Source organism: Musca vetustissima, unplaced genomic scaffold (assembly GCF_032173495.1).
Source record: "Musca vetustissima isolate MV318-11 ecotype Yass unplaced genomic scaffold, APGP_CSIRO_Mvet_v1 utg4569, whole genome shotgun sequence".
In the NCBI taxonomy this organism is placed as follows: Eukaryota; Metazoa; Arthropoda; class Insecta; order Diptera; family Muscidae; genus Musca; species Musca vetustissima.
Window position 1 is genome coordinate 71,864 of NW_026877951.1, and position 12,740 is coordinate 84,603.

At 32.4% G+C, this 12,740-nt stretch overlaps 2 protein-coding genes across 3 annotated transcripts in view; both read left to right on the forward strand.

Annotated features, from left to right (window-relative positions):
* The window catches only part of LOC133322673 (14-3-3 protein epsilon), an 83,381-nt gene that overhangs the window by 44,244 nt on the left and 26,397 nt on the right, over positions 1 to 12,740 (forward strand). The window contains exon 1 of one of the 2 annotated variants that reach the window (XM_061531639.1): positions 2,585 to 2,596. The exons of the other annotated variant lie outside the window; for it this stretch is intronic. The gene's annotated coding sequence lies outside the window, so the exon portion shown is untranslated. Of the gene's footprint in view, positions 1 to 2,584; positions 2,597 to 12,740 lie in introns of those variants that run through there. 2 annotated transcript variants of the gene reach the window in all.
* Positions 598 to 3,701, forward strand: LOC133322672 (malate dehydrogenase, mitochondrial). The gene is made up of 4 exons (XM_061531636.1): positions 598 to 733; positions 996 to 1,203; positions 2,870 to 3,066; positions 3,132 to 3,701. The coding sequence occupies exons 1-4, from the start codon at positions 668 to 670 to the stop codon at positions 3,669 to 3,671; spliced, it is 1,011 nt and encodes a 336-aa protein (XP_061387620.1). The 5' UTR covers positions 598 to 667; the 3' UTR covers positions 3,672 to 3,701.

The window sequence follows — 12,740 nt, forward strand, 5'->3', positions numbered from 1 at the left end:
AATGTCAGAATAAAACCTGAATGTGGACGCCTTTCCCCTTTATTCTTTTATAATAAAACCATCCATATGATGGAGTGGAGGGGGAAACATGTACGAGGATTCAGGCCTGCCCTGATAAGGCTACGTTTAGACTACTAAATTCACTCCATCTTAAATGTCAATTACATTGTGTATACGTCACGTTAATAATAAAAGTCAATTTGACAGAGTCAAACTTGAATTTGAACGCCGTTCTCCTTTATTCTTTTACAATAAAAGAAACCAACTTAACACGCCAAGCCTGAAAGTCCCCTTATGGGCATTCCCCTTTATAAAAGCCTGTAATATTAGGCATTGTAGTGCGGATAACCAAGTAAATTTCCATGACTCTCTTTTCTAAACAGAGACAGGCGTCAAACAGGTGTCTCCAAAGTCACGTCATGTTATCATTTCTATGTTCCGGTAAATATCGTGACATGTTATCATTTTCCGGTGAGTACTATTTTTCGTACATTCTCCGTTACACGTTGCCAAACATACCATCTCTATTGCCAATCCATTCAACGCCGATAAGAATTTGTTTTTTGCAAATATCAAGACCTCGGCAAGTGTAGGCAGTCAAGTTCAGGCAGACGTTGGAAATTATTTGCAGCACAGCAGCGGGAGTTTCATTCTAATAAAAATCAAAATGTTGAAGCAAGCTACCAAACAATTGGCTATCCAATCCATGAGGAGTTTCTCCACCTCCAGACAGGTGAGAAAAAAAAATAATAATAACCAAATTCGCGATGTTGCATGCTTGGTCATCAAGTATCAAAGGGGGGAAGATGATTTGATATTAAGATGACATTGCGGGCATTCAGCAGGCAGCAGCGCGCATATATTGTAATACAATGTGAATGCATGTTTACGTAATTTTCAGTTAATGCATAAAACAAATATCTGGAAATTATTTGTTGTAATTTTACTCGCCAGATGGAGATTAATTATTTATTTTTTATTTCCTTTTCGCACAGAACAACTATAAGGTTACTGTCTGTGGTGCCTCTGGTGGTATTGGTCAACCCTTGTCATTGCTTTTGAAGCAAAATCCTTTGGTTACCTCCTTGTCTCTCTACGACATTGTCCACACTCCCGGTGTTGCTGCTGATTTGTCTCACATCGATACCAAGAGCAGCACTCATGGTTATATTGGTGCTGACCAATTGGGTGATGCCCTGAAGGGTAAGTGTGACCTTTTTTACATTTTACAACAATTTGAATACATCTGTTCTTCTTTTGCATTGAAATAAAACAGAGTGAAATTAATTGTATTAGAAATATCAGGTTGTTTGATGATTGTGAGGTTATGGCTCTATAAAAAATATATTCCGTATAAAAAAAGATAAAACTATTGTTACGTGTGGTGGCTAAAATGATAGCGTTGATGACGTTTTTTGCGCGCATTGGACATCGTGATAAACAATTGTAGTTGTTATTTGAAATCATTATTTGTTCGATATTACAACATTGTAGTGTTACCATTTTTGGATTGTGACGTTTCGAAAAGTGACTTGAGAGATTTGCCTATCTTATCTTTTTGAAAACAAAAATATATATAACTAATCCAAAGATTGTTAAATGGCTTACCAAGCACTTTGAACCTTCTAGAAATGCAGCACATAATCATTGGAATTGATTCCAAAATTTAATTCATAATCTTTGCAGATTTAATTGTCATAAATGTTTGTTGACATTTTTGTTTATACCAATGTGACATTTTTTTTTTATTATATCAAATTTAATTTTTTTTCTTTTTGCATATTATTATGTTATCGACATGGAATCACGTGGATTTTTCCAAGTCATAAATTTGCATGTGAATTTAGTGCTACAAATTAAAAGTTTATTTTGGGAAAATAGGAATAGTAGTTAATAAATGTTATTAAAATATTTATTAATAATATATACAAAATTATTTTATTCCATTCTCTATATGAAAAAATTGAGCATTGGTTGTGGACACTGGAAAACTTGAAAGGATTTAAATTTTAATTATAAGGAAATATTATTGGCATTAAGTTATGTTTAAGTCTGGAGGTCGAGGTCCTGATTATCTCTTATTTTAAATAAATAGTTCGATGACTTTATTTATAAAGAATATTAAATTTATTTAAATTTTTACTAATTTGGAGCCAATATCCTTTCCAAAGAAGACAACAAATGTCAGCATAACTGGAAAACTTCTATTATTCTGTTGTACTATGTTTTAAAATTGAAGAAAATATTCCTATCATTATAAATATAATTATAGTAAAATATGTATGTTTTAAAATTGAATAAAATATCCCTTTCATTATCTGGGATAGGTGAGATTAGTAATATCATTCTTGGTCTAGATTTTTTTAAAATCCTTGTTTTTATACGAGCATTACATTTCCAATATATTGGAATTTTATTTTACATTTCATACACCTCTAATCTGATCAATCAACATTTTATGCATCTCAGTATTACTTTTGCATGACAACACGAGGTCAAACCTCCCCTCCAATCGAATGCAAATAATAACAATAAAAATAATTGCAATATTTTTCATCATTGAGATTGCATTTGTTTTAAATACAAAACAACAACAGCAACAGAGTTTAAAGATTATCAATAGGAGATGAATTAAAAAATAAATAAATTAACAGGAAAATGAAAAGACACTATTAAATATACAATAAAAAACAGAATATTGACCATTTATAAAGATTTGATTCATTTTAGATAAGATAAACCATACCACATGCGCCACCATTAGAAACAGTAGTTCCCTTGCTTATCACATGGAGAGAATTTTATTTATGTAATAAATTCGAGAATATCAATATTTAATGCAATTGTTGTTGTTTGTTTCTTTTTTTAGGCGCTGATGTTGTTGTCATTCCTGCCGGTGTACCACGTAAGCCTGGCATGACCCGTGATGATCTTTTCAATGTCAATGCCGGTATTATTAAGGATATTGCCGCCACCATTGCCAAGCAATGCCCCAAGGCCATGGTTGCCATCATTACCAACCCAGTCAACACCTGTGTGCCAATTGCTGCCGAAATTTTGAAGAAGGTAAGTCACGGATTTTTGATTTGAAATTAAATTCTTTATAAAATTTTGTCTGTGAATGATTTCAGGCAGGTGTCTATGATCCCAAGCGCTTGTTTGGTGTTTCCACTTTGGATGTTGTACGTGCTCGTGCCTTCATTGGCGAAGCCTTGGGTGTTGATCCCCAAAATGTAAACATCCCCGTCATTGGTGGTCACTCCGGTGTTACCATTATGCCAATTTTGTCTCAATGCCAACCCGCTTTCAAGGGTAGCGCTGACACTATCGACAAATTGACCAAGCGTATCCAAGAAGCCGGTACCGAGGTAGTCAAGGCCAAGGCTGGCGCTGGTTCTGCCACCTTGTCCATGGCCTATGCTGGTGCTCGCTTCGCCGGCTCTTTGCTCAAGGGTTTGGATGGCCAAAAGAACGTTGTCGAATGCTCCTATGTACAATCCACTGTTACTGAAGCTGCCTTCTTTGCCACTCCCTTGGTTTTGGGCAAGAACGGTATTGAAGAAAACTTGGGCTTGCCCAAATTGAACGATTATGAGAAGAAATTGTTGGAAGCTGCCATTCCTGAACTCAAGAAGAACATTCAAAAGGGTGTTGATTTTGCTAATGCCTAAATTTCTGTAATACCAACCATCATGCATTAACAAAAAGCGTTTATCTTTCATCTCCTCCTCTACCACCCCACCCACATCGTTCGATGTCTATTGGCAGGAAAAGTGTAGAGATTAGAATAATTTATATAATTTCAACAAAGCATTATGGCATAATACAATAAAAACAAACATACATACATATGTGAAAATGTTTCCAAAGATATTATCTCAATAATAGAATAATATGCGAAATAAAAAATACACACGAGCCTAGAGAAATTAATCATCGGGAAAATAAAAACAAATTACAAAATAATTATGAAGTTTTTTTATTTATATATGTATGTAGGTATATAATTGATTTGTTGTAAATATTTACTTGCGTTTAGTGTGTTCGTTGACGTAGTTGGCTGGAACTTAAAAAAAAGCTTTTTTAGTTATGGGTTGTGTGCTTTTAGCAAGTGCAAACAACAAAAGAAACAAGTTTGACGTTTAGTTGTTGATATTGCCACTAGATGGCGCTGCTATACGTTTAATGAAAATATTTTAAATTCAAATAATCATTAATGCTTTAGATCAATAATTTTTGTCTTAATGAAATTACAAATTAATAAAATATCAGACACATAAAACAATTACAAAAGTGTTCATTAAATTATAGTGTGTGATATTAAAAATTACTACTAAAAATTATGTTACTATATTTATTTAAAAATTTTAAAATAATTATCAACAGCTGTATCTTCTTAGTGCTTATTTGTAAGTGATTCACTAAAGCCACATTTCCCTGACGTATTTCTATCAATTAACTAAATGCCTCCGTATAATTAAAAATGTTCATGGATTTCCCCGTGATAAAGAAATGTAAACAATAAATAAACACCACTTTGGGGAAAAAATGCCGGCCGGCCGGCTTTTTTCACATTTTAATGAATGTAAATTTAATTTTCTATGCAAACAATTTCATTCTAGACAGAATCATCATTGTTTGTGATTCCATGTTTAAATTGAGTGTAGTATTCAATATAATCAACATATCATAATCAACTTTAATAATCATAAACTAACCAAGCGCAACTGTCCGACCAACCGGCAATCAACCATCCAAGCGTCCATTCATTCATTCATTGATGATGGCCAGACAAATAACCATTTTAGTCCAGGCTGTCTACCGCAAAAACCAATCACTGGATGGATCATCATCAGCTTCGTCGTCATCATCATATACCAAACGGCCTTGCACAATTTCATTTAATTACCGACAATTGAAATCATCATCATCAGCATCGAAAGAAAGCAAAACAAATCAAAAGTAAATTTTCTTAATTGCTTGTTTATAATTCCTTCAGAATGAAATTTAATTATTGAAAGGCGATTTGATTTAACAATATAATATAATAACAATCATAAATAAATGAATTGTTTGTTTGTTTAGTTGGGGGTGTGTTAAATGTATAGTAACAATGTGTGTGTTATCGATTATATGATATATTGGATAGTTTAAAGGATAGCAAGATGTAGTTATTTCATAGATGAAAATTCAATTATATTTATATTGATGTGAACTGTGATTATTTGGAATTATTTTTTTTTAATGAAAATTGTATTTAGATTAAATTTCTTTGTAGGCGATATATTAAAATTCTGTATACCGATTACTTGCTCTCTTTTACTGGATTTTTGGGTAAAGAGACCACTTGTTACCAAATATCGAGTAAACAGACACAGCTAATGTGAAAGATTAAAGCAGAACGGCGTCCAAAATTCAGTTTGACTCTGATATACCTTTATAAATTCACATTTCATACAATGCCAACTTAATATGTCATGCTTGAATCCTCGTATGTGTATCCTTCCCCCTTTATTAAAATATCCGGGCTTAATAGCATATTGGTCCTTTAAAAAATATTCTTTAAAAATGCAAGCTTTACTGCTCCTTTAAAAAAATTTCATAAAAACTCAACGCTTAATGGCATATTAGCCGCTGAAAAAATATTCTTTAAAAACCTCGACTATTGGACTATTGTTGCTTGAAAAATTTTTCTTTACAAATCGAATCTCATTGGACGACTGATCCCTGAAAAAATAATCTTTAAAAATCCACTCTTTTTGGGCTATTAGTACTTGAAAAATATTCTTTAAAAATTCACGCATATCGGCCGACTAGTCATTGCAAATGTTTTCTTTAAAAATCCTCGATTGTTGGACTATTGGTCCTTGGGAAAATATTCTTTAAAAGTCGAATCTCATTAAAAAATATTCTTAAAAATCCACTCTAATTGGATTATTGGTGCTTGAAAATATTCATTAAAAATCCACGCATATCGGCCGACAGTTCCTTGGAAATATTTTCCTTAAAAATACACGCTTATTGTCCTACTGGTTCTTGAAAAAAAAAGTTCTTTGCAAATCCTCGATTATTTGACTATTGGTCCTTAGAAAAAATATTCTTTAAATATTGTTGTCTAAAATTTCACTCTTATTGGAGTATTGGTGCTTAAAAAAATATTGGTCCTTGGCAATATTTTCTTTAAAAATATCGGCTTACTGGCCCATGGAACACTTTTCTTTAAAAATCCACGCTTATTTGTTTACGTGTTCTTCGTAAGGAATTCTTTAAAAATATTGGCCTACTGGACATTAAAAAAATATTCTTTAAAAAATCCACGATTATTGGACTATTGGTCCCTGAAAAATATTCTTTAAAACTCCACTCTATGGGAAAACATTCTATACTTAGGAAAATATTCTTTTAATATATACGCTTACTGAAATGCATGCCCTTGAAAAGAAATCTTAAAAAATCCGACCTTATTAGTCTATTGGTCCCTCAAAAAATTAAAAAAAGGATGCTTATTGGTATTCTGATCCTTGAAAACATATAAAAAATATTCTTTAAAAGCTCGCGGTTATTAGTCTACTGGTTCTTGAAAAATATATTCTTAAAAAATATTCCTTTATATTTTTTAAAACACTCACGCTTATTGGACTATTGTTCTTTGAATAAAAAAATGTAATTTAAAAATCCACATTTATTGAACTATTAGTATATTTTGGTTCTCTTAAGAAAATTTTCTTTAAAACCTCTCGCGTTTTCTCAGAAAATAGTTTTAATTTTTTTTCAGAGGCTGGGAAGCTATCTGAGCGTAATCTTTTACAAATTTACACACTTGTTGATTCGCCTGAAATAATCAATGCATTCTATTTCTAAATGAATTATTTTTGTTATTGTCCAATTGTGGGAATATTGATTTCAATTTACTGCATAGACGACCAACAGTGTGTGTGCGAGTTTGAGTGTGGCATAATAAATATTGGGGTATACCCCAGATGGCTGACTAATAAATGCCGTGGAAAGCATTGTGTCAATGAATATCATTTTAAATATAATTACAACAAAATAATATGTCAGCTTCTAGTCATTTCATGAATTAAAATGAGTCCAGAGTATGGTCTCCATACCGATGTTAGGTTAGGTTCTATCGTTGAAAAGATGGGGTTGGATTGAAATGGATTGTCCTTTGTTGTAATATACTTTCGAAGGGAATACGCATTTTTGAGATTACAGTTTTTTTTTTTAATTTTCCTAGAGTCAATATAAGTATTTAGTGGACACCAAACCCCTAGAAAGTATTTTGTAAACATTTTTTTGAAAGAATTTTTGTTGTAACCACGATAGATATTCATTATTTTTTGGCTCTTTTCAATATCAGAAAACCAAAATTTCAAAACAAGACAATAAAAATAAAAATCCATAAAAACCAAAACGAATTCCAAACATTGTATTCAGTCTACGACTACGACTTGTTGTTGACAACGACGATGATGATGATGTACCCTCCATACGACGACATACCGTCAGATATGCGGGACATATTTTTAAATTGATTTTAATGAATCTTAATTGATTGCAACTGTAGTAGTAGGTATTACAAATGCTACTTGATACACATTTAGACACACACATTCACACAAATATCATTATATATGCATATATTTATATCATGGGTGAGTTTGTAGATGTTTGATGCATCTATGAATGTCCATAGTACACCACCAACAACCAACCACCTCCTCAAAAGTCGCAGAAGTAAAGTTGTTTTTCCTGGTTCTCGAGAAAAATAACTAAACATAGTGAACATACAAATGTACTGATATATTATTGCACTTTGGGAAAATTGTGATTTGATTTTTCAGAATGAATTCATTTAAATTTTATTGTAAAGCTGAGAAATTTTAATGGGGAAGACTTGATACGGTTTCGTATAGAACAACTAAAAGTTTTTATTATTGAAGATATTCCATTAAGGAGATGACATATATTCGCTATACGAATTAAATGGTCTCCTTATACAGGATATTCAAGGTCTGTTTTAGAAGAGTTGAAAGATGTCCTTATAAGACGCCAGATGAAAGGCTTCCACGCTTATTGGCCTACTGGTCCCTGGAAAAATATTTATAAAAAATCCACGCTTATTTGCCTACTGGTCCCTGGAAAAAAATTCATAAAAATCCACGCTTATTGGCCCACAGGTCTTTGACAAAATATTCTTTAAAAATCCACGCTTATCGGCCTACTGGTCCATGGAAAAAATATTCAAAAAAATCTATGCTTATTGGCCCACAGGTCTTTGACAAAATATTCTTTAAAAATCCACGCTTATCGGCCTACTGGTCCATGGAAAAATATTCATAAAAAATCCATGCTTATTGGCCCACAGGTCTTTGACAAAATATTCTTTAAAAATCGACGCTTATTGGCCTACAGGTCCTTGAAAAAATATTCTTTAAAAATCCACGCTTAAAAATCCAAGCTTATTGGCCAAATGGTTCTTGAAAAAATATTCTTTAAAAATCCGCTATTATTCGCCTACTGGTCCCTGGAAAAATATTCTTTAAAAATCCACGCTTATTGGCCTTCTGGCCCCGGAAAAATTATTCTTTAAAAATCCACGCTTATCGGTCTACTGGTTCCTAAAAAATATTCTTTAAAAATCCGATATTATTGGCCTTCTGGTTCCTGAAAAAATATTATTTAAATTTATTGGCCTATTGGTTCTTGAAAAAATATTTTTTAAAAATCCACGCTTATTGGCCTTCTGGTTCCTGAAAAAATATTCTTTAAAAATCCACGCTTGTTGGCCTTTTGGTTCCTGAAAAAATATTATTTAAAAATCCAGGTTTATTGGCCTATTGGTTCTTGAAAAAATACTCTTTAAAAATCCACCCTTATTGGTCAACTGGTTCTGGAAAAAAAATACTTCAAAAAAATCCACGCTTATTGCCTACTGGTCTTTGGAAAAATTGTATTAAAAAATTTGGAGGACTATTTGAAGGATCTGCCATCTATACAATAAATTTTAATACATTTGGAGTTCAAAAGTTTTAATATATTATGAAACCTCCTACATTGTTTTTCTCCGTGTAAACGATCTATGAACGACCCCAGTATAGTTGCCAAGAGTACAGCGAAATAATGGATGACAGTAATGTTACCCCATGAACGTCATAAGGGGTCGCTGTTATAAAAAACGGGATCACTACCATCGTCACATCACATATTCATAGTAATAGATAGACGTAAATGGAAAAACAAAACAAAAACGAAATAATGAAAGACATCAAATAATGACCGGTACAGCCGCCATATAGCATACAGCAGTACATCTTTTTTTATTCATCTTTTTTCTAAAAAATAATGTTGGAGTGTGCAATAAATGTTGTACCGAACATATTTTTTTTATTTCTAAGCTGACAACAAATATGAACACATACAAGCTAAAAAACATTGTTGATCGCGCTACAGAAATGGCCCAACAGACTAAAGTTCTCGATTTGGATGGATGGCTGGCTGGATGCATGACTAGCTGGATGTATGTCTGACTGACGGGCCGGTATAAATGGTCAGTCAACAAATGACTGACTTTTTTTCTGTGTGTTCGGTTTGTTGTTGGTGAGTCTTTTGTAGTTGTTGTTGTATTATTCTCATTCGGTTTTTGTTTTCCATAAGAAGACAACAGAACTATTTTGTTACTTTATGCGGGATTTTTAAATTGATCTTAACGAAGCTTAATTGATTGTTTTTGTATTGGTGCATACGTGTACAGGGAATGGAGAATGTGTTCGTGTGAGCCCATGGAGACACAGTGGTATATTTTATGTATTCTACTTATAACCTGTTGAAAAATATTGGACAATAAAATATTTATATTATATTTTATCAGATCAAAATAGGGTAAATCAGGTCTAGACTATCTAAAACCCCATAAAAGGGGATTATATGTATAGATGACCATTTGAAAGACCATCGATCTATAGAGGATCATTTGAAGGGTCTTTGAGGCAAAGAAGAAGGTTTGAAGGTCATTATTTCTATTTGAAGACCTTCGATATATGCGATACCATTTGAAGGATATTCGATGAAAGGTCATTGATCTATGGAGGAACATTTCGAATAATCTCTTATAGATCGAAATTCCTTAAAAGGACATTCTAAAGGTAAGGGCCCGTCCTTTAGAATATTCTTTTAAGGGGTTTCGATATATAGGAGATTATTCAACGGGTCTAGAAGACCATTTAAAGATTTTTACCAACGTATTAAGTGGTCTTTGAACATTTGAGTTCGAAGAATTTTCTATCTATACACGATTTTTAAGGGTCTTAGGGTCATTTCAAGGGTGTGAAGGTCTTCAATCTATACAAGATTATTTGTAGAACATTAATATATGGAGTACAGTTTGAAGTGTATTCGGTCTATAAAGAATATGTTTAAGGTCTTTCACAAAATATTCTTCCATGCGTATATTGGGCGTGGATTTTAAAAAGAATATTTATTTTGCAAGGCCTGGATTTAATAAAGAATATTTTCGCACGCCTATAGTGGGCGTGGATTTTATAAGGAATATTTTTTCTATGTCTATGTTAGGCGTAGATTTTATAAGGTATGTTTTCTCTATGCCTATAGTAGGCATGGATTTTATAAGGAATATTTCTCCCAAGCCTAAAGTAGGCGTGGATTTTAGTAGGAATGTTTATTCCATGCCTATAGTGGGCGTGGGTTTTATTAGGAATTCTTTTCAAGGCCTAGGAGGCGCGGATTTTATAAAGACTTTTTCCTTGGTTTTATATAGAATATCTTTCAAGGCTTATAGGAGGTGCGGATTTTATAAAGAATATTTTTTAAAGGCCTATAAGAGGCGTGTCGATTTTATAAAGATTATTATTTCAAGGCCTTTAAGAGGCGTGGATTTTATAAGGAATATATTTTCAAGGCCTATAAGAGACGTGGATTTTATCAGGAATATCTTTTCAAGGCCTATAAGAGGTGTGGATTTTATCAGGAATATCTTTTCAAGGTCTATAAGAGGTGTGGATTTTAGAAGGAATATTTTTTGATTTATACACGACTATTCCATCTATACATTATTTGTAGGACTTTAATATATGGAGTACCATTTGAAGGGTCTTGGATCTATTGAAATGGGTTTGAAATATTCTTCTGTCATGGTATCTTAAGAAGCCATCTGAGGGTTCTTCTACTTACAGAAGTCCAATTAAAGAATATTCTATCATAAAGAACTCATTTGGAGAAGTTCGTGAACTCGATCCTTATAAACCTTTCTATCAAGAGTAAACTTTTGGAAGGATCTTATATTAATAGAAGAGGAATAAAAGTCTATTTTATCTGAAGAGTATTCCATGATTGAAAGACAATGTGAAGAATCTTCGAAGAATCTTTATAGATCCAATATATTTTTTGTCCCACTGTGCACCTTCACCGCATAACTAAACTTTGGATTGATGCAAACAATACACAAACAACAAGACCAACAAAAAAACAATTTGGTGCGCCATATTGAATTTTTCAAGAGACTATTATACAAAAAAAGAAAGAAAAAAAAACAACAAACACCAGCAACAACAACAAAAAGACGGGGGAAAATCTTTTAGATCGCCGATATGAAAGCGTTTATATAAAATTATTCAGTACTTTGCTGTCACCGAGTTCAATCGTTAACAACAACAACAACAACAACAACAATGAAAAACAGACACAAAAAAACAGTGGAAAAATAGAGGAGCGACAAAAACTGAAATATGAAATACAATGTCTGTCCAAAGATCAAAATAACAAAAAAAAAATAAAATCGTTTGTGGCGTATATTTTTTATGGGCTTCAGAAAATATGTACCATAAAGTATGATATATGTATGTACAAGTGTACAAATAACGGCGACATACACATTTTTTTTTTTGCTAATGATCGTCGTCGAAAGCGGTACATACTCGTTTTGTGAAAGTTACACAATACTGAACAGAAAAACCAACAACAACCAAGTTAGAAACTTGAGTGATGTTGTCGGTATACAGGTTTGGGTTCTTGTTATTTCGTAACTCCTCCCATCTTTGTCACCATCATTAGCAGCAGCATCATGATAAGCTGTGGTTTTCGTTAGGAAGAACGGATAGCAACCTCTGATGAGGCCATTAGTAATCAAGATCGTTTTTATGGGGATTTCTATTAACATTTTCCAATAAATATTTGTTTTATAGCTGGTAAACCTATGGGTATATCTATGGCTTGTGTTAACATATTAATTATTACGGATGAGGACTTCTTGAAATAATTTTCCTTGAGGGAGTAAACCCTCACGACAAAAAAAAAAAAACAAATGAAAAAATATTCGAAAACTCCAATTCCGTTTCCCATAAAACAATATGCCTTTCCATTATACGAAGAAAGATTTTCAAGACCTATAATTGTTGTAGATTTTATAAATAACATTTTTCCATGCCTAAAAAGAGGCATGGATTTTATAAAGAATATTTTTAAGGCCTATTTGAGGTGTGGATTTTATAAAGAATATTATTTAAGGAATATAAGAGGCGTGGATTTTATACAGAATGTTATTTCAAGACCTATAAGAGGAGTGCATTTTGTAAAAATATTTATTTTTCAAGGCCTATAAGAGGCGTGGATTTTATAAACAATATTTTTTCAAAGCCTATAAAAGCGTGGATTTTGTAAAGAAAAATTTGTCAATGCTTATAAAAGGTGTGGATTTTATATAGAATGTATTTTATACAGAG

Bases quoted from the DNA above. Each gene is read 5' to 3' on its own strand.
- LOC133322672 (XM_061531636.1), top strand. From the start codon at position 668: ATGTTGAAGCAAGCTACCAAACAATTGGCTATCCAATCCATGAGGAGT. The intron at 734-995 runs GTGAGAAAAAAA...CTTTTCGCACAG, and splicing joins GTTTCTCCACCTCCAGACAG to AACAACTATAAGGTTACTGT. The intron at 3,067-3,131 runs GTAAGTCACGGA...GAATGATTTCAG, and splicing joins CTGCCGAAATTTTGAAGAAG to GCAGGTGTCTATGATCCCAA.